Genomic DNA, 22,317 nt, shown 5'->3' on the forward strand with positions numbered 1-22,317 from the left:
CTTTGACTTGTGGACGAAAATGGAGTTCTATGGAAAGTAACCTCACAGGGTGATCCGATCAGAAATTCATAACTGGGCATGTCATGAGGGGTAGTCACGCCTCAGGCATATAACTTGAGTAAAAGGCTTGTCTTTGCCTTAAGGCAGCCCTGTCCATTGTTTTTGTGCATCAAGGTTAACAACATCTTTGAAATGCCCCCCATCAGACTTTCTAAAGTGAATCTTAATTATCCTGTAATCCGATCCCGACTTGCCTTGCTTTCTGCCACCTTCCTGTAATCTTCCTTACTTCTTAATCTCAAAGGCATGAAAAAAATTGCAAATTTATTCTCAAAGAATCTATCTCAGTCTGTTGAGATCTTGCTTCCAGGTGTATCTGTTTGACTCAGACAAGTTTTTACAAAAATTCTCTACAGGTTTGGACATTCTTAATGTCCACAGGCTCACGGACTGGGTTCTTTATCCTCCAATATAGCAAGAGTGTGATTACTGCCTACCACTTTCAGCCAAGAAGGCTGAAGGGGAGAAAAATGTCAGGATGACTCGAATTATACACCTAGTGCAAAGGGGTCTTTGCTGAGCTCTTCAGTGGTCTTCCCCCACTCTTGGGCCCTCAATGAGCATATCATTTTCTAACTCCCTGAGTGTAGGAGAGACTCTGGGATGGAAACTAATGTTCAAATGGCAAAGATTCGGGGAAGAGGAGGTAAAATGGGACTATAGAATCTTGGCTTATTCATTACCAATGACAGACTGCTTAGGTAGTGTTTATTTTATGCTTGACTCTTGAGATGAGAAGCTCATGATTTTGGACTGAGTAATGTGACAATTTAATGCCATATACTTCCATTGTTTTCTTTTCTTCTTAGCACCTAAAGATGGCAATGAGCTGCTTGAGTCTAAATGTGTGACTATACCCAAAGAAGGTGAGTCAGTAACAGTAACACTGGGCTCAAAGGTAAAGGCCCAGCCCATTGTTGTTTTGTTTAAAAATAAACAAAAGTTACTGGATTTGTTAAAAAAAAAAAAGATGTCACAGTTAATTGTTAAGCAAATCTGTTTTGAAACTATAGTAATAATTACTATTTATAGGGTACTTTTCATTCCTACTTACACTATTCCTGTTTACTTTTCCCATCAATCCTGTAGTATGTGGGCATCATTGTCCTGAGTTGTGTAAATGGGGAAAATAAGGCTCAGGGACTGTGTAACTTGACCAGGGCCACATAGCTGGGAAGTGGCTGCACCTAGGCTTGAGAAGAGGCAGTGTGACTGGAAACCCCGTGGCCTTCCTGATCAACCACATTTCTCCTTGTCACATGCTGCCTGCCCATCTCTGCACGAAGGTCAGCATCAGGACAGGAGCCCATTCCTGACATTTCTGGGGCTGGGTGGAGGCCTCTCGATGGAAGGAGAGTCACAGATGTCACTAATGAAGATGAGGAAAAATGATATCAACCCTTTGGCCAGCTGTATTATAGCACTGTTTCCCCGAAAATAAGACCTAGCCGGCCAATCAGCTCTAATGCGTCTTTTGGAGCAAAAATTAATATAAGACCTGGTCTTATTTTACTATACGACTAGGTCTTTATAATATAATATAGTATAGTATAATGTAATATAATATAATACCGGGTCTTGTATTAATTTTTCTTTTTGCTCACTTTCTTTTTGCTCCAAAAGATACATTAGAGCTGATTGTCCAGCTGGTCTTATTTTCAGGGAAACAGGGTAGCAGGGGAGTCGACCTCATCTTTAGAACAGGAGACCAGGTGACAAGTTCTCCCATCTGTGTCTCCACACAGGCAGACAGGGTCTATTCTATATCTGTCCCTGAGGGACCTAATCTTGGGCAGTAACTAGAGTGGTAGTTCTCTATCTGATGTACTGCCTGGACCAGCTGCATCAGCGCCACCGAGGATTTGTTGGAAATAAAAATTCTTGGGCCTGACCTGAGGCCTGCAGAGTCCAAAACTCTGGGGATGGGTCCCAGCATTCTGTGTTTTCAAAAGCCCTCCAGGTGATTGTGATGCACATTAAAGTTTGTTTGAACAAAGATTTTTTAGGAAAGGGTGAAAGGGGTTATATGGGTTGTGGTTATTAAGATGGTGAAAATGGGGAATAGCTGTGATATGCCCTCAGGCAGCTGCCTCAGAAGGTGGAGTTTGGATTAACTTTCCCCTCACTTTCCTGGCTTTCAGGGTCACCTCCCTATTTCTTTGGCACTTTTGTCACCTAGAACCAGACACTCCAGACCCTGCTTAGAGTAAGATTAAAGGGAAATTTATATTTATCCTTTTTAGAATGAAAAAACACAGAAAACAAATATGACAAGATAGTTACTTTTAAAATATGGGTGGTGCGAATATGACTATTTCTTGTTATATTTTGCTACATAGATAAGATTTCTCAAAATTTTAAAAATAGATTTTTTGAGAGTTTTATATTTTCTAGTACTATAAATGAATAAATATGTATAAATAAAGGGATTATGATTTTAAAATGAGGTGAGTAAATTATCTTTATTGCTGCAGAAATAGGTTTTGCAGTGGCAAAATATTTGTATAGACTGTTGTCTTCAGTAACCTGGAAGGTAAAACATAGACCTACAGAGTCTGCTGAGGGGCAGGGAAGGAGGTAAAATTGAATGTTAGCAGCATTTGTTGGTTGGTACTGGCTGCATTTAGCAGATATTATAAGAAAGAGACAACAAGCTCATGGAAGAATTGGCTTGTTTGCAAGAAAACATAAAAGAGAATTTATAAATCCAAAAATGTGAGGTTTTGCAAGTTTGGAAAAGCTGAGTGCGTCTAGGTGCTACAAACAAGAGGTAAACCTAAGAGACGTTTTGAGCAGCACACGTCCATTACCACTCATCCATGTGGAAGAGACCTAGTTAAATAGTATGGTCCTTCCACCCAAGCTGGGTAAACACCATCAATTGAGAGAGAGGTATTGTGCCCAGGATCACAATCAGGCTTGAAAATTAGTTCTAGAGACAATGTGAGTATGGCTACTACTGTATTCCCCCGAAAATAAGACCTAATTGGAAAATAAGCACTAGCATGATTTTTCAGGATGACAACTCCTGAACATAAGCCCTAATGTGTCTTGGAGCAAAAATTAATATAAGACCCAGTCTTATTTTGGGGGAAACGCGGTACTGTAGGGAAACAACTCTACCATGTCTTCCTGGCAACTTTGCATAGATCCATATAGGCAGAGGTTGGGATGGCAGTATATCTGAGCCCCTGGCCAAACACCTTGTGATCCTGCTGGAACGTGACAGGATGGGAAGCCTCTAAGGAACAGCTAGCTAGGAGAGCACCTCTCACTCACCTTCCTGCCTCCCCAGGAGGTTGTGATCACTTTCTCATTGCCTCCCAGATTCTGATGAGGTAGGGGGTTCTCTGCCCCACTCCCTCAGAATAGAGCTGCAGAATATAAAACCACTTAGCTGCTATCTACATTTGGCTCCTCAGAGATGGGGTTTCCCACAACACACATTGCAGCCCCTTTCCTTTCAGTGTCATCCTTTTTGGTGCGTAAAACGGAACTGGGGAGCTGGCACCTTTGGCTTATTCTGTTTTGCTCTCTATGGAAGTAATAATCTAAAAGTGTCTCGTGTCTTCACCAGTCTAATCAGTCAGGCCTCACCCTTGACCTTATATATGTGAGGTTGACAACTACCACATGAAACTGAATGGAAGCAAATAGATATGCAGGTTATTAAAGTTTTGAGATAATAGCTTTGTGAAGAAAGCTAGAAACCTGGAGTATTCGAACTTTGATACAATCTTCAAGGTTGCATAGTAGGAAGTGGGTAAAAAGTCCTACAGCCCCAAAGAAGCATGAACTCTTCAATGCCGTGCAGATGTGGCTAGAGAGAAAGATGGAAAGGGAAGACCCTCCCAGAGGGAGGTGCCAGGGACCTTGGAGAGCAATGAGCAAAGGAGCTACTTTCAGAGTGAAACTGAATCTAATCAAGCAGAGGAACCAACCACCCAGTCATTGCCTGTCCAGCAGGACTTTAGAGTTGACGCTGATCAGCAACAGCTATGGGTCTTCATTCCCCTTTCTGAAAGAGGGTTTTATTGTAGTTATTGTCCCTGCTCCACCAATGTATATCAGCTGTGCAGTTGGGGGGTGGGCAGCACCTTGTGTTTTCAGTCCATATGTCACTGGACTGTAAGGTGGATTCTGGTAGAGACAATGTAGCAGAACTTTAGTATCCCACACATATCCCCTCAACCATGCCACTCTTAAGCACATTGGGAAACTTCTACCTGCCAACCTACCAGCATCCGTGTTTCTTTACATGAAGGCATTCTCTGACACCAGGAGTCTGCTTTGCCACCTGCACAGTAGGCCAGAGGGTGAGAGGTTATGACCTATGGACAAAACTCTCAAACAATGACTAACAAAAATTGGTGTACAAAACTCTTGTTTGCATGCCCCTTGGATGGAATATTCTGCCCTGGCTTTCAGAGTTTTCTCAGTGGAATTAATCTCCGTTCTCCACAGTGGTAACTGACTTTTTAGTACCTCGCTTAGATGCCTTCTTTTCCCTGTCTCACTTCCCCTGTATCTTATCTGTGTTTCTTTACTTACTAAATAAAATACTTGAAAAGTCTTGTGTAAAGTCTGTTTTCTGGGAAAACTCAAACTAAGACAGAAGATCCAAGACATGTGCCCCCTTTACATAGTGTGTGTTGTTGCTGGGAAGAAGTTGCCAAGTTTTCCGATTGCCAGCAAGTGTTTCCGGTTGCCAGCCTCTTCGCATCTAGATGGGGTCATGTGATATAGGTAGAAGTGATGCTTATTACTTCCAGGCCTGGTCGATGAAAACCTCTTGTACTACCTTCCACAGTCTTCCATATTCTGGATGTCAACACGTAGGGCAATCTTGGAAGCCACATACTGAAAATGGCAGAGCCTCTCAGCCTGGATCTCTGAATGACTGACTAGAGTTATGAAAGTGAACTCCCCATCCCTGTCTCTCCAACAAATTATCACCACTGCTGCCAGAGGTGAGCTTGTGTTATGTTAAACCATTGAGATTTGGAACTTCATTTTTTATGGCAACTAGTACCAATCTAATCAATTCTGAATTTAGTAAGGTTTAAACAAATGTGTTGCCACTTTAAAACATATTTATTGGGCTGGCCCGGTGGCTCAGGCGGTTGGAGCTCTGTGCTCCTAACTCCGGAGGCTGCTGGTTCGATTCCCACATGGGCCAGTGGGCTCTCAACCACAAGGCAGTTCAACTCCTCGACTCCCGCAAGGGATGGTGGGCAGTGCCCCCTGCAACTGAGATTGAACACAGCACCTTGAGCTGAGCTGCCGCTAAGCTTCCGGATGGCTCAGTTGGTTAGAGTGTGTCCTCTCAACCACAAGGTTGCCGGTTCGACTTGACTCCCACAGGGGATGGTGGTCTGCGCCCCCTGCAACTAGCAACGGCAACTGGACCTGGAGCTGAGCTGCGCCCTCCACAACTAAGATTGAAAGGACAACAACTTGAAGCTGAATGGCACCCTCCACAACTAAGATTGAAATGGACAATAACTTGACTTGGAAAAAGGTCCTGGAAGTACACACTGTTCCCCAATAAAGCCCTGTTAAGAACAACAACAACAACAAAAAAAAAAAACACTTGTCTTTATTTCCACAAAGGTCCTTAGAAAAAGGAAGAGTGAAACTGCTCCAGAGACAAATGCCAGAGACCACATGGGGAAAGCATGGACTGTGGGAGCAGGCTACCTAGGTTGAATGCTGGCTCTGACATATACTAGTTGTCTGACCTTGAGCAAGTTACTTAAACTGTGTGTTTCACTTTCTTCCTATACCAAATGGAGATGAGACCGTGTTTCCCTGAAAATAAGACCTAGCCGGACCATCAGCTCTAATGCGTGAGTCTTTTGGAGCAAAAATTAATATAAGACCCGGTCTTACATTATAGTAAAATAAGACCGGGTCTTATATTAATTTTTGCTCCAAAAGTTGCATTAGAGCTGATGGTCCGGCTAGGTCTTATTTTTGGGGAAACATGGTAGTAGCATCTACTTCATGGTGTTACTGCAAATTAATATTTGAAAAGCACTTAGCTTAGTGCCTGGTACACAGTTAATGATAAATTTACAAATTCCTACTTTTCCAAAGGCAGTTCTTGCCATGAAGTCTTTAAATTGTTTCTGACAATACAATCTTTAACCTTCTGCTCTGCTATTGTGAGAGGTTGTGCCAAAGCAACAGATGGCTTTAGCACTTTGGATGTCCTTCCTTTGCAATATAACTTTGTCCTTGTACACAGGAAGCTGTCAGAGTTTGCTCCATTCTGAGGTCAGAGAGCACATTGGCCCTTTTGGGTTTGAGCTGTGTTAGCTTTAGGTAGATCATTAACCTTAGGAGGAATGTTCACCTCTTGACCGTTGCTGGTTTTTGTCCACAGACCTATAGAGAAGATTGCTCAACCCACTTTTGAGACAAATCATTTATGTGCATTTTTTCATTTATTTGATATTTTTTGAGCCCTATATTATACCAGATCCTATTTTCCAATCTAGAATTAGCATGCTGAACAAGTGAAATGTGGCCTCTGCCCCCAGAGACCCTATTTCCTTTCAAAGGTATAAATAAATGAAATGAGAGCTAGAGCAGTTATAAATGAGCACAATAACCTATAAAATTCATTCATTAAGAAATAATAGAATCTTAAAAAAATAAAGATAAAAAATATAGTCCTCACCTGTGCTCTCTCATGACATAACCTGTGCAGGAATTGCACGCTTGTTGAGTGCATCGAGAAGATGTGGATAAAGCACCAGAAAACATTTATTTAAGAGCATTAGAGACTAGAGTTGCAAAATTTCTGGAAAAGGGAGGGTAACAGAGGTGAGACGACATTCTGCAACCACATTTTTCTGGAGGAATTTGCCACTTCTGGGCACAAGACAGGAGGCTTTGCCCGACAGAGGGCCACTGCTAGCAGAACTTACGGCAGTCTCAGGGCTGGAAAAACAGAAGTGGAGGCAAGATCCCAATGAGAAGGGAGGTGCAGAGAACTACGCCTGACAAATGACCAGTTTTTCCCTTAAGATATTTGGCATAGTTTGAAGCTCCATGGAATGAGGCAAAAACATTCTTTACCGGAAAGAGCTCTCAATGAGCATACCAGGTGTATTCGTTTCCTATGGCTGCTGTAACAATTACCACAAACTTAGTGGCTTAAAATAACACAGTTTATTATCTCACAGTTCGATAGGTCAGAAGTCTGAAAGGGTCTCACTGGGCAAAATTGAAGGTGTTATCAGGGCTGGGCTCATTTCTGAAGGCTTTACAGGATAATCCATGTTCTTACCCTTTCCAGCTGTAGAGATGCTCACATTTCTTGGCTAATGGCGCTACTCCCTTCCATCTTCAAATCCAGCAATGGCAGTCTTTCTTACATTGCATCACTCAGACACTAACTCCCGTTTACACATTTTAAAGGCCCTTGTGATTTCATTGGCCCACCCAGATAATCCAGGATAAAAGTCACCTGATTAGCAACTTTAATTCCATCTGCAATCTTAAACCTCCTTGCCACATAACAGCATTCACAGTTTGTGGGTTTAGGACATGAACATCTTTGTGGGGGAGGCGTGGGCATTATTCTGTGTACCACAGCAGGCTTTCAGTTGGGAGCCATGGAAGCTTATCAAAACTGCAACCTAGCCTTGACGTAGCTTGACCCCCCCCAGTTGAATCAAAGTGATCAGTCCCCATTCTATCTTTTTAGCAGAATCAAAGGGTGAACACACTTTGGAAATAATGGTATATCATCTGGAGCCTCTAAAATTTTATATGTTATGTCCAATTACTTGTTCAAGTAAAAATTATAAGGCATTCCAAGTGAAATATGTGTCCAAAAACTAATATAAAAATACACACTATAAATAGATCCACAAGAATCCAGATACTGCATTGAGCAGACAGAGAAGGACCCTTTAAAAGCTATGATCAATATGGCCAAGAAAATAGAACAAAATGTGATGAAATAGAGGAAAAGATGGTGAAAATAGTGGAAAAGATGGAGAAGTTCATTGGAGAATTGGAATCTATCAAGAAGAAATCAAATGGAAATTCTAAAAAGAAAAAGGTAATAATTCCCCTACAGATGCAAGAAAAAGTGCCCTTGGGCTTTCTGTCTGTCTGATTGTGGCAGCCAAGATTAAATGAGGGAATACAGTAATTACAAAACCGTGAAAAAATAATTTTTGCAACTCAGAAATAACCTTGTAAATAGTTATTCCAAAAAAGAATCTTAAAATGTGAATTTACATGAAAAAGGCAATAATTGATGTTGATTTCTCTATAAATGGATTTAACAGTGTAACAGATGCACAGAAGAGAGGATTAGTAAACTGGAAGACAGGCACAGAGAGAAAAAATAGAAATACTGAAAAAAACCACGATACATGTGTATCTTTAGAAGATTACTATATAATACAATTATAATCCCAGAAATAGAGTCAACAGACAATAGACAAGAGGAATATTTAACCACACAAAGGTTGAGAATTTTCCAAGTGGTGAAAAACAGCCCACACATTCACCCATATATTCACAGCTAGGGTAACATCACACTAGGCACACCATGGTCAAACCAAAGAAGATAAAGAATTTAAGGAGAGGGCGGCCAGATGGCTCAGTTGGTTAGAGCGTAAGCTCTGAACAACGGACTTGCCAGTTCGATTCCCACATGGGCCAGTGAGGTGCTCCACAACTACATTGAAAACGAGCTGCCACTGAGCTGCCGGAGGGGCAGCTAGATGGCTCAGTTGGTTAGACAGCGCGAGCTCTCAACAAGGTTGCTGGTTCAATTCCCACATGGGATGGTGAACTGCGCCCCTGCAACTGAAGATTGAAAATGGTGAGTGGACTTGGAGCTGAGCTGCGCCCTCCACAACTAGATTGAAGGACAATGACTTGGAGCTGATGGCTGTGGAGAAACACACAGTTCCTCAATATTCCCCAATAAAATAAAATAAAAATAAATAAATAAAAAGAATTTAAGGAGAATATTTTAAAAGTAGCCAGAGGAAAAAAACACATTACTTTCAGAGGAACAACAGTTGACTTCAGTTAACTTCTCAACAAAAATTATGAATAAAAGAAAAATTAAGTGACATTATTAAAGTTGTAGAAAAAAATAAGAGTGGAATATTATACTCAGTGGGGAAAAAAATCCTACAAAACTGTTAGTTAAAAACATTTAAATACCTGAGAAAATCCTTTGCCAGAAGATTTGCACTAAGAGAAAAGACTTCTTTAGACAGAATAAAAATGATCCCAAGAGCAATGAAAAGAGTAAATATGTGGTTAAATATAAATAAATATTAACAAATAGTATTTTGTGACATTCTAAACTATAAATATAATTAAAAGTGCATAACAATAATACAACAAAAACGAGTAAATGAAGTTAAAATGTTATACAGTCCCTAGCATTAGCAAGGAAGTTGTAGAAGTGATAATATTCCTTACACTGTAAGTCAGGGGTATGTGTTGTAATCTATTGGGTACTCAGTAAAAAATAGGAAAAGGATATGTAACAACTGAATAGAGAGAAAAGGATGGATTAATTAAAACATTGATTAATCTAAAAGATAGCAAGAAAAGAGATGATAGGGAACAAAGTAGGTTAGGCAAATAGGAAACAAATAATAAAGGGGTAGATACTACCCAAATATACCAGTAATTACATTAAATGTCAAGAAACTATAAATGCTAATTAAAAGTGTAAGATTGTTAGATGGGATTTTTAAAATATACACTGCTTATAAAAGACACTTTAAATATAAGGACACAAAAACACTTAACACAAAAGGATTAAAAAATATACTGTGCATACTTAGTCAAAAGAAAACTGGTGTAACTATACCAATATACCGATGACTTTAAGGCAAGAAATATTACTAGAGATAAAAAGAGGTATTTGTAATGATCATAATGATGAAGGAAATAACCCACCAGTAAGGTATCACAATCCCAAATATGTATGTGCTCAAAAACACAGTTTTAAAATTATATAAAGCAAAAACTGGCAGAATTAAAAGTGGAAATAGACAAATCCACAATCAAAATGGGGAACTTTTAACACACCTCTCTTGAGGAAAATAGGAAAATAAGGTCAAGGAAATCAGTGTAAAAATATTGAGTCACTATGTTGTACACCAGAAACTAAAATAATATTGTATGTCAACTATGGTACATTTAAAAAAATTGAAGATAGAAATGAACAATACAATTTTCAAATATGGATATATATGCACATAAACATATGTTTATGTATTTTATGTATATAACAGTATATAAATGAATGTTATTTATGTATTATACATTATATATGTATGTACGTATATAAATAAGTATAATAAATACAGCAATATTATTTTTGTATAGTATATATATGTAGTTTCTGTCATGAAAAACAGATGCAAAAAATCCTAACAAAATATTAGAAATCTAAGTTCAATATATAAAAAGCATTATACATAACAGCTGAGTGGGGCTTATTTCAGAAATGGTTTAAATGGTTTAACATTTAAAAATCAATTAGAGTAGTTCACCATATTAACATAAGGAGGAGAAATCATGATTATCTCAATAAGTACAGAAAAATACTTGGTAAAATTTAAAAGACCATTCATGATTTTTAAAAAAAGACAATCTAGAAAGGAAGGGAGCTTCGATAATTTGGTAAATAATATCTCAAACAAAATATCAGCTTTTGCGTCTAGTGCAACATAGGCAGTGAGCAGACGAGAAGGGGTGTCGAAGGGTTAAGAAAGTAAGGAACAGAAATCAAGAGTTATGAAACGGGCCAAGGGTCTCACAGCCTCAAAGGACTGAGAGCCCCTAATCGGGCCACCTTGTGGCTTTTATTGGTGCACACACAAGAAAGCAACATGGTTTTCTCCAAGGTCTCTGAATTTCACACATTATACTAAGAAACTGATTTGAACTAATTACCCTTGCCTGCAAGCAGCTGAACCGTCAATTTCAGGATGTACCTTCTGCAAGTAGCTGAACCTTCAATTTCAGGATGTACCTCCCCAAGAGACAAAACCTTTATGCTTAAACTTACTGAAATGGATAGATGGAGAACTGATGTTATTACACCACTGAATCTCTTCCCAAGCAGGTTGTGGGAAGGAATGCAGCCACAAAGGCAGAAGCTCTCCTTAACTGGGGAAAGGTGGAGGTCTATCCCACCTCTGTCAACCCCATGGGTTCTCCTGCTGGTCCCCACTCGACTGTGCCTGGCTTGAGTTGTCCCCCACGTGGGGAATCTTACTTGTCATTGGCTGACCAGCCATCCTCCCGGGCCAAACAGGGAGACATAAGGTATAAGCACAAAGGTGAAGCAAAGTCCCTGAAAGGACCCATCTCACAGACTCCTTTCTTTAGGGGTAGGTACGAGGGACAGACAGGTAGGCTGCTGCGTGATAACAAGCAGCAAACATTTTACCTAATGGTGAATTACTTAAAACTTTATCACCACTTCTATACAGTAATGCATTGGAAGTTCTAGTCAGTGCAATAAATCAAGAAAAAGAAATAAAATTATAAGGATGGGAAAAGAAACAAAACAGATATTCACAAAAAACATAAGGATATATGCAGAAAATCCAAAAGAAATAATTATATTTCATAAGATAATTTACCAAGGTCACTGGATTCAAGGTCAGTTACACAAAAACCAATTGTTTTTTCATACACCAGCAACAAACAAATTGAAAATGAATTAAAATCATGAAACCATTTATAATAGCACCCAAATCAGTTGATGTCTGGGAACAAATCTAGTAAGGATGTGCAAGTCCTCTAAACTGAACACTACAAAATATCAAGAGAAGACCTAGTAAAGAAGACCTAAATAATGGAGGAATAGGCCATATTCATGAATTGCAAATCTTAGTATTGTCAAGATGTCAAATCTCTTCAAATCGATCTACATTTCTGTATAGTTCCAATCAAATCTCTGCAGCTGTTCTTCCTGGAAATTGACATGTCAATTCTAAAATTTACATGGAACTTCAAAGCCAAAACAAACAAATCCAAATTCATCTTGAAGTACAACAAACTGGAGGACTTACACTATAAGATATCACAACTTATAAAACTACAGAAATTGAGACAGTGAGATACAAGTGGAAGGATTAATGTACAAATCAGTAGAACAGAAGAGAGAGTTCAGAAACACATATATAGTTAACTGATTTTTGACAAAGATTTTACTAAAGTACAGTGAGGAAAGAATTATCTTTCCAGTAAATTGTGCTAGGTCAATTGGTCATATATATGGAAGAAAAAATACAGGTTCCTGTGTCACACCATTCACAAACACCAATTCCAAAAAAAATTTAGTCCGTATGTCTCAGGTTTGTCTTCTGTGACATTATGCTAGCTCACCAAGTCATTCAGCTTATAACTGTAGTTATACACAAATTAGAGAGTTTAGAAAGCATCTGTTAAATTCCAAGAGACCTACTGAGTAAATGTTTGGGGCAAAAAAAATTCCTCCACTTCTTTTACATGAACGGAAAATAAATCTGTCTTTGTCTAAAAAAATATCAATTCCTGGTGGATTATAGATCTAAATGTGAGAGATAAAACTATCAAGCTTTTGGAAGGAAACATAAGAGAATATTTTCATGAATTTAGGACATGCAAAGATTTCTTAAACAGTTGAGAAAAAGTGCTAAACATAAAGGAAAATGTTGAAATTGGACTCAGACGTATTTAATATTTCTGTTTACCAAGAGATACCCTTAACAGGAAAAGGCACGCCACAAAATTGGAAAAGATATTTGAAATACATATGTCCACCAAAGTTCTCATATCTAGATTATATAAAGAACCCCTACAACTCAGCAAAAAATAAGCAAGCCAGTAGAAACAATGGGCATATCATAAAAGAAGATATTTAAATTACCAATAAATATATGAAAAAGTGTTCAACTTTATTAGTTATCAGGGAAATTATTAAAACTACGGAGACCTTCACATAAGCTCCAGAATATCTAGAATTTAAAAGCATGCCCAAACCAAGTATTGATGAGGATGTAGGGCAACTCTAACTTTCATATGCTGTTGGGCATGGGAGAAGAGTGGAAATTATACAACCACTTTAGAAACTGGCAGCAGTAATATTACTAAAGCCGAGCACAGGCATCCCCTGTGATCCAGCAATTGTACCCTTGTGAATTTAACAACAGAAATGCCTACACATGTTCACCAATAGACATGTACAAGAATTTTCACAGCAGTATTACTTCATAATAGCCTTAAATTAGGGGAAAAAAATACCAATTGTCCCTGAATAGTCATTGATATATTCATCATTGCAATACCACACTGCAATGAGAATGAACTACTTCCGATACATGAAATAGCACACTTCACTCTCACAACTATTATGTTTAGACAAAGAAGCTAGACAGAAAACTGTTTATATTTACATCAAGTATAAAAACAAGTGAAACTCATGTATGGTGTTAGAGGTCAGAATAATTATTACTTTTGATTATTGATGACTATAAAAGGGATGAGGGGCCTGTGGGATCCTGGCAATATTCTCTTTCTGAGCACTGGTTAAATGGGTGTGTTCCTGCTTGCCAGTCCATATTCTGGAGCTTATGAAGTTCACTGGTTAAAATAATGTCTCAGGTTAGTTACCAGAACGCAAGTTTCCTGGCCTCAGGACCTTCATCCAGCCAAGCAGTTCTTACATGTTTTGAGCACAGGCTCCTCGGGACTGGGGAACATTCCACAGGGTGAAACTGTGGACCCGTCCCCCAGGAAAGCATGTGCACACATAATACACAACGTTTTGTACACAATTTTCAGGGATCCTCAGATTCTTCCTCTGAAACTGTCTCTGTTGCCCACTCCTGTTCCCTCTCGGAAGTCATCTTTCCACCCCGTCCCCCGACAAGTGACCCGGTCCCCTCTGATCCTCTGCTGAAGGCTGGGATAAGGTGAAACCCTGAACCCGGACAGGGCTGCTTCTACTCGCCCCTGCAGCCCGCAGCCCAGTCCTGAAGTCTGTGAGCTCTGTCTGAGCAAGTCTTCAGAATTTAAAGTTTTAAGAATTGTTTATGGAAGCACAATGAACATACATAAAACTTCGCATATACTAGTACACAGTTTGATGAATTGTCACCAAGTGAACATATCCATATAACCAGCATCCATATCAAGAAACAATGTTCACAGAGCTGGGATGGCCCCCTGGTGCCCTCTTTCAAGTCTCTTCCTATCTTCTCCTCAAAGATATCCGTTATCTTGACTTCTAACAACATAGACTAATTCTGCTAATTTTTGAACTTTGTAGAGATAGAATCACACAATATATACACAATTTCGTGTCTGGCTTCTTTCAATCAAGGTTAGATTTGTAAGATTTGTGTATGTTGTTGTACACAGTTGCCCTTCATGTGTTCTCAGTGTTGCATATTATTCCATATTGTGTATGTAGCACACTTTATTTATCTTTCCTGTTGACAGTAATTTGAGATCTTACGAATAGTGAGTGCTGCTATAAACATTCTAGTACATGTCTTTTAGTGCATGCAGGTATGCATCTCTTCAGGGTATTTCCCCAGAAAAGTAACTGCCTGGTCATAAAATAAACATATGTTCAATGTTAACCGCCCAACAGTTTTCCAAAGTGGTTCAACTCCCACCTTAAGAGTCTAAGAGTTTGGTTGCTCCACATTTTTGCTGTTTTGGTGGGAGTGTTGGAGGTTTCACACTGTAATTTTGAGTTTGATGACTGATTAGGTTAAGCATCTTTCTGTACGCTTATTGGCCATTTAGATGCCCTCTTGTGTAAAGTATTAGTTCAAGTCTTTCGCCCTGAATACATTTTAAATACACTTTCTATTCAGTTAGTTTGGGGAGTGCCAACATAAGAATTCAAACCACAGACCGAGACTTATCTAATAAAGCATCCTCAGAATTGGGCCTTAGGAATGTAAGAATATATCGTAATTGAATTTAAAAAGTCTGTCTTATTATTTTCACCCATCATAACTCTTTATTCTGTACCCTCTTTGTGTGTGCAAGTAGTGAAATCTTTGCTAAGTAAATGTTCTTTGTTTCAGCCCCAACCAAGATATGAAAAGTTCTTCCCTCTGGCAGAGACTAACGCTGCCCTCCACTGAGTCCAGAGATAGTCCCAAGGAAGTCAGAAGAGATTGTAAATCACAGAAATCACAAGGTCAAGGACATGAGCCTATGATACACAAACCTGGGCTCTCCCTTTCTCACACACACACACACACACACACACACACACACACACACGAAGTAAACAGCTGTTCCTCTTCCTCCGGCATCTCACAGACAGCCATCCTTGCACAATCCAATGGGAGATTGTCACCATTCCTCTCCTTCACACCACCTCCTGCCAACTGAGTTAGTTTTCAATTCCAGAAGTGTACATTGTCTCTCTCTACGTGCCTGGTGACTAGGGCAGGGTAGAATTAGGAGGGGACCTCTCACATCTGATTAGCTTCTAAGGTGCCGCCCTAGGGAGCCCACGAAGAAAGGTATAGCAGCCTCAGTTACACAGGATGGGTGCTGAGCAGAGAGGCTGTCAGGGTCCCTGCTAACAGCCCACTTGCTCATGAGCTGGAAATAGCATATTTCTGGTCAGAAATGCAAGCAGTCTCTAGACCAGCAACCCCTGCTGAACACCCCAAAAGCAAGGATGACTGGGTCCCCTCCTTGGTGATTCACTCACCAAGAGGTCCCTGAAGTGGGTTTTAGGGGGACTAGTAGAAGCAGCCCTGTCCAGGGTCAGGGTCTCACCTTATCCCAGCCTTCAGCAGAGGATCAGAGGGGACCAGGTCACTTGGGGTGGGGAGGGAGTCGGGGGACGGAAAGGTGACTTCCGATAGGGAACAGGAATGGGCAACAGAGACAGTTTCAGAGGAAGAATCTGAGAATCCCTGAAAATTGTGTACAAAACATTGTGTATTATGTGTGCACATGCTTTCCTGGGGGACTGGTCCACAGTTTCACCCTGTGGAATGTCCCCGTCCCGAGGAGCCTGTGCTCAAAACATGTAAGAACTGCTTGGCTGGATGAAGGTCCTGAGGCCAGGAAACATGCCTTCCGGTAACTAACCTGGGACCCGGGCGGATCGCCCTCGGCCCGGGCCTCAGTTTCTCTCTGTGGAGTACCGCGATCAGTTCAGGGGGCTCCGGGGTGCTATGGTCGGTTGTACCTCTGGGGTGCGGACCCCTCGCCCTCGATCAGAGCTCCAGCCCCGCAGCTCAATGCGCTGAGCAGAGCAGTCAGCCTTGGGGCGGCCGGAGAGTGGGGAGCCGAGTTGCTGGTGAGCTACCCAGAGGCGTGGTGGCAGGTGTGGAAAGGGCGACCAGCGGGGGAGGGCAAACCCTTCACAGGAGGCGGAGCCACCCCCTTGCGGGCAGGTACAGCTGGCCGAGGCTTGCGGCGCAGGGGATCCGGTCGGTGTCACTCGTCCAGTATCGCGAGTCAGCAGCCGAGAATGAGGCTCACCATCTGCGCCCTGCTGTGCTCGGGGGCCCTGGGTGAGTACGCAGTGGGAGCCCGGGCTGGGGCCACCCTGGAACCGGACCCAGTGCCTGCGGGGTCAGCCATAGCGAAACAACGCACCGCCTGGGTCTGAGGGGCCCCCGTGTCAGCCTCGCGCGGGTTGGCCCCAAATACCTTCCGCCCGCCGGTGATGTTGTGTAGCTGGATGAGCTGAGAATGCTTTCCACATCTTTAAATGGTTGAAAGAAAATCGAAAGAACAATACTTTTGACACATGAAAATCATGAAATTCAAGTTTCAGTGTCCATAAATAATGTTTTATTGGAACACAAACGTGCTCTCAGGTAAGTGATGTCCATAGCTGCTTTCAGGCTTCAAGGGCAGAGTTAAATAGTTGCCACAGAGACTGAGTGGCCCTGAAAGCCCAAAATATTTACTTGCTTAGCCCATTACAGAAAGAGCTCATGATCCCTGGCCCAGAGGCTGTTGATCCAGTTAACAGTGAAGGAGACAGGAGCGGAGAGAAGAAATTTTCCCACCGCTCACTGGTTATTATTACGAGGGATTAAGAGAGAAGGGCAAATGTCAGGTATGCTTGACTTGTCCAGTGTCTAACCAGAAGGATCTTTCCTGCTCTGAACTGTATACCATGACTACCATCCCTACCACACACAAGGAAGGTAGAGGAATGTACGGGAAAAACAACCACCCTAGAATGGGATCCACCTGCCACTGAGTGCTGGGTGACTTTAGGCTCTCCCTTGAGCTCTCTGAGCTGGTTACCTCATTAATTCAGAAGGAATTGCTTTTTCACGAGAAGCGCACAGCCGCTATGAAAGTGAAATGAGAATTGATCTAGTGGCAGAGCCCTAGACACGGGTGAGCTATCACTGGTAAAAGTCCTGCACATGTAGGGGGCCCATCCCCTATTATGGGGTGAGCAGGGCTCTTGGCTGGGTAACTGTAAGGAAGGTAATGGTGCAAAGTCAGCTCAGGCATGTGCAGAACATGCCCTGGCTCATCCAGCTCTGGGTCTGCCAGTCTCAGGCTGTCTTCAATAATTTCGGGAATAGGGTATCTCACGTGGGGGGAGGGGTAACCTGGGCAGGGCAGAGGGAGGAGAGGGCAGGAAGGACTGGGAATGCTGTGGTTGGCCCTCCCTGGCCCAGTACTGCTACCTGGGGCCTCACAGTGAGCTCTGCTGGGGCTGAGGAAGTCTGAAAAGGTAGGATACAGCTGCGGTGCGGCTCCATATGACCACAGGGAAATCCGGAATGCGGCCCCCCGGTTTTTCCCAAATTCTTTCTGAACAAGGCTTGTGTTGTTTGTTCTTCCTCTATCTTCTCTCCCAGCAATGTCAGGGGCTGACCAAAATTTCATTTTCCCTGTCGGCTCTGTGTTTACAAACCAGAGGCAAGACTTGCCTCCCCCCTCAACCCTTACCACCCATTCCTTCTCTCTTGGCCACTGGAAAAGGCTGGAGTTTAGCATGTACTTTCTTCAAAGCCCGGTGACAAAAACTCTTCTGGTGGCAAATGACAGAAATGCAACCAAACTATTAGGTTGGTGCAAAAGTAATTGTGGTTTAAAAGGTTAAAAATAATTGCAAAAAAACGCAATTACTTTTGCACCAACCTAATAGCTAGAATGGAAAAGACCAAAGAGATGGGGTTGGGGGTGGGGACTGGGGGGTGGGGATTGGGGGGTGGGGGTGGGGGAGTAGGGGTGGGGGGGTGGTTATTAATAGGCCTTATAAGAGCCAAGAATCAGGGGTGCGGATTAGCCTGTACCTCCCCCTTGGCCTCTATCTCCTTTCACCACCTATTTACTCTTAGCCTGCTTGCACACACTCTTTCTCTTTTCAAAATCGTTTTTATTGAAGTATAATTTACATATAACCAAATGCACTCTTTAAGTTATATACAGTTCAATGAATTTTGACAAATATACTTACCCATGTAGCCACCACCACAGTCAAATATGTAGAACATTTCCATCACTCCCAAACTGTTCCCTATCCCTTCCCAGTTATTCTTTTTGCCTCTTTAGCTAAGGTTTTCCTTTTCTAGGATTTCACATAAATGAAATCATACAGTACATAGTCTGTTGTGTCTGCCTTTTTACACTCAGTGTAATTGCTTAGAGATTCATCCACAACGTTCATTCCTTTTTATTACTGTTATTCCATTGTATGGCTTTACCACAGTTTGTTTCCTCATTTATTTATTGATGGACATTTGTCTCCAGTTTTGGGATATTATGAATAAAGCTGCTACAAATGCCAGTGTACAAGTCTTTGGGTAGATACATGTTTTCTTTTCTTTTGAGTAAATGTCTAGGAGTAGAATTGCTGAGTCATAATAAGTAGTGTATGTCAAATCTTTTCCCATTTTTAATTGGATTATTTGACTTAATGAGTTTAAAAGCCCTTTGTATGCTCTGGATACAAGTCCTTGGTCAGATAGATGTATTACAATTGTTTTCTCCAAGTTTGTGGCTTAGCTTTTCATTTTCTAAATGATATCTTCTGAAGAGCAAATGTTTTACATTCTGATCAGTCTCACCAAATTTTTATTTTTTGTTATTATGTTTTGTGTTGTCTATAAAAATATAATTGGCTACCCCCAAATTTGCAATATTTTCCTTTCTGTTTTATTTTAGAGGTTTTATAGCTTCAGCTTTTATATTTTGGTCTATGAGGTCTCTGATACATTTTTAGTTAATTTTGTATATGGTGTGAAGAATTGAGATTCATTTTTCTCATATGGATATCCAGTTATTCCAGTACTTGTTTTTGAAAAGAATATCCTTTCCCCACTGAATTACCTTGGCAACTTTGTTAAAAAAAACTACTGACTCTATATACCACGTTTCCCTGAAAATAAGAACAGGTCTTACATTAATTTTTGCTCCAAAAGACACATTAAGGCTTATCTATGTTCAGGGGATGTCATCCTGAAAAATCATGATAGGGCTTATTTTCCAGTTAGGTCTTATTTTCGGGGAAATACGATATGTGGGTCAATTTCTAGACTCTCTAGTCTGTCCCGTTAAGCTAGCTATACATCTCTCTTTGTGCCAGTGTCACGCTGTCTTGGTTGTAGCTTTATAGGCAGTCTTGAAATCAGGTAACTTAAGTCCTCCAACTCTATTGAAATACTTCACTGTTGGTTTGGCCATTTAGAACCTTTGCGTATCCACATACATTTTTTAATCAGTTTATCAATTTCTATAAAAACAAGTTTAGTCTTGGATTATTATTGGGATTGCGTTTAATTTATATATCACTTTGAGGAGAACTGGCATCTTAATAATACTGAGTTTTCTAATCCGTGAGTATTCTATATCTATTTAGGTTTTCTTTTATTTATCTTGGGAATGTTTCATAGTTTTTATTGTACAGGTTTTGTTCATAAATTGTTAAATTTCTCCCTAGATATTTCATAGTTTGGGATGCCATTGTAAGTAGTATTTTTAAAATTTCATTTTACAGTTTTTCTTCTTAATATTATAGAGTCAGTTGATTTTAGTATATTGACCTTGAATTCTATAACCTTTCTAAACTCACTTATTCTAGTAGCTTTTTTGCAGATTTCTTAAAATTTTTTTATGTATGGATAAACATGTTATCTGTGAATAAAGACAATTTTATATCTTATTTTCCAATCTGTACGCTTTTTATTTCCTTTTTGATCCTTATTAAAATAGCTTAGACCTCTAATACAATGTTAAACAGAAGTGATAAAAGTGTATATTTCTGCTTTGTTTCTGACCTGAAGGGAAAAGCATTCAGGCTTTTACCATTAAGTATGACATTAGTTGTAGGTTTTTGTAGATGCTCTTTATCATGTGCAGAGCCCTCGCTGAGGACATTGCCTTCTATTCCCAGTTTGCTTGGACTTTTGGACTGAAAAATACTTTTCCTGTTCTATTAAGATAATCATACAGATTTTTCTCTTTTATTCTGTAATATGGTGAATATTAATGATTGATTTTTGTATATTAAATCAACTTTGCATTCCCAAAAAGGATAAACCTATATACACACACGTGTGTGTGTGTGTGTGTGTGTTCGTTCATGTATTCATTTTTTGACTGCATTTTGATTTATTAATATTTTGTAAAGGATTTTATTTTTACATTCATGGGTGATATTTCACAGTAGTGTTTTTGTAATGCCTTTGTTTGGATTTGGTATCCAGTTCAGAAAATGAGTTGGGATTTTTCCTTCTTCCTCTACTTTATAAAATAGTTTGTGCAACATTGCTATTATTTCTTTCTTAAGTGTCTGAAAGAATTCACCAGTGTAACCACTTGGGGCTGGCACTTCCTTAACATTTATTGTCGTGCAAGTTTGCTGTCACCAAATCTCTCAACATTTGTTTATCTGGAAAAGTTTATTTTTGCCTCCACTTCTGAAAGTTGTTTTCATTGGGTATAGATTTTTAGTTTAGCAGGTTATTTTCTTTTTAGCTCCTTAATGATATCATTCTATTGTCTATGACTTGTGGTTTCTGACAGTCTGCGATATTTGTCTTTGTTCCTCTACACCTAGTTTGTCTCTTTTCTCTGATTGCTCTAGAACTGTGAGTTTATAGTTTTCATAACATTTGGAAAAATTTGGGCCAAATATTAATATTTTTTTCGTGTATTTTTCTGGCCCCCTCCTCCATTTTTTCCCCTAAGACTACAGTTACACATATGTTAGATCACTTGATACTGTTGACAAGTTACTGAGCTCTGTTCACTTAAGTCTTTTTTTCTCTTTGTGCTTCATTTGTATTGCTTCTAATAAAGTTTTCCAGATCACCTTTTCCCTTCTGCAGTACTAATCTGCTGAAAATCTTATTCAGTAGAATTTTCATTTCAGATATTGTATTTTTCATCTCTAGAAAACCCTTTTGGCTCTTTTTATATCTTATGTTCATTTCCTCATTATGTTCATGTTTTCATTTAAGTCTCTGAGCATACTTACAGCATTTAAAATAGCTGTTTTAAAGTTATTTTTTGTTAATTTCATCATCTTTCATTTCTTGTTCTGAATCTATTGACTGATTTTCCTCCTGGTTATGGGTTACATTTTCATGCTTCTTCACTTGTGTAGTAATTTTATTGGTTGCTGGATATTGTGAATTTTAGCTTGCTAAGTATTGATTTTGTCATTTTTATTTAAAGAGTGTTAAACTTTGTTCTGGTAGGCAGTCACTATTATCTGAAGATCAGTGTAACCTTTTCACTAGATTTAGGCTGTGTCTAAAATACTCTTTATTCTAGGGCTAGTTTAGCTTACTTCTGGAATTTTTAGTAAATGCACTGTTTATTCAATGAGATTCTCTCCACTCTGGATGGTGGGAGCTGAAATGATTCCTGAGCCCATTTGAGCTCTGGGAAATGTTTGGCCTAAACTCCCCATTAAATTTTCTTTACCTAGCAGTTGTCTTTGCCTAGCTGCCACGGTGCTCAAACTGGTACTTAGCCAGAATCTCAAGGGTATGCAGATTCTGGGTCTTAATCTCTCTCTCTTTCCTCTCTCCTTTTGTACTCCCTGCTCTTTAATACTCTGTGCTGCAAATTCTATTTGCTTCAGCCTTACCTGACTATGCTCTCTGTCTCCTCACCTCTGTAAAAGACCATCAGGCTACTTGGTTTTCTCCTCCCTGCCATCTAGAAATTTTGTCCAGGAAGAAAGCTGGGGTGATTATAGGGCTCCCCTTATTTGTTTCCCTTCTCTCAGGGATCACATCC

General features: G+C 40.1%; 1 protein-coding gene across 2 annotated transcripts in view; it reads left to right on the top strand.

Annotated features, from left to right (window-relative positions):
* The window catches only part of LOC109444539 (inhibitor of carbonic anhydrase-like), a 55,218-nt gene that overhangs the window by 426 nt on the left and 32,475 nt on the right, over positions 1–22,317 (top strand). Inside the window, exon 2 of one of the 2 annotated variants that reach the window (XM_074312858.2) lies at positions 870–926. Coding sequence is in view for 1 of the 2 variants with exons in the window: in XM_074312857.2 (XP_074168958.1) it covers positions 16,565–16,607 (43 nt within the window). In the remaining variant the exon portion in view is untranslated. Of the gene's footprint in view, positions 1–869; positions 927–16,310; positions 16,608–22,317 lie in introns of those variants that run through there. The other variant, XM_074312857.2, reaches the window with a different exon arrangement.

The sequence above is a fragment of the Rhinolophus sinicus genome, chromosome 5 (assembly GCF_057876585.1).
Source record: "Rhinolophus sinicus isolate RSI-liver-muscle chromosome 5, RSI-T2T, whole genome shotgun sequence".
NCBI lineage: Eukaryota > Metazoa > Chordata > Mammalia > Chiroptera > Rhinolophidae > Rhinolophus > Rhinolophus sinicus.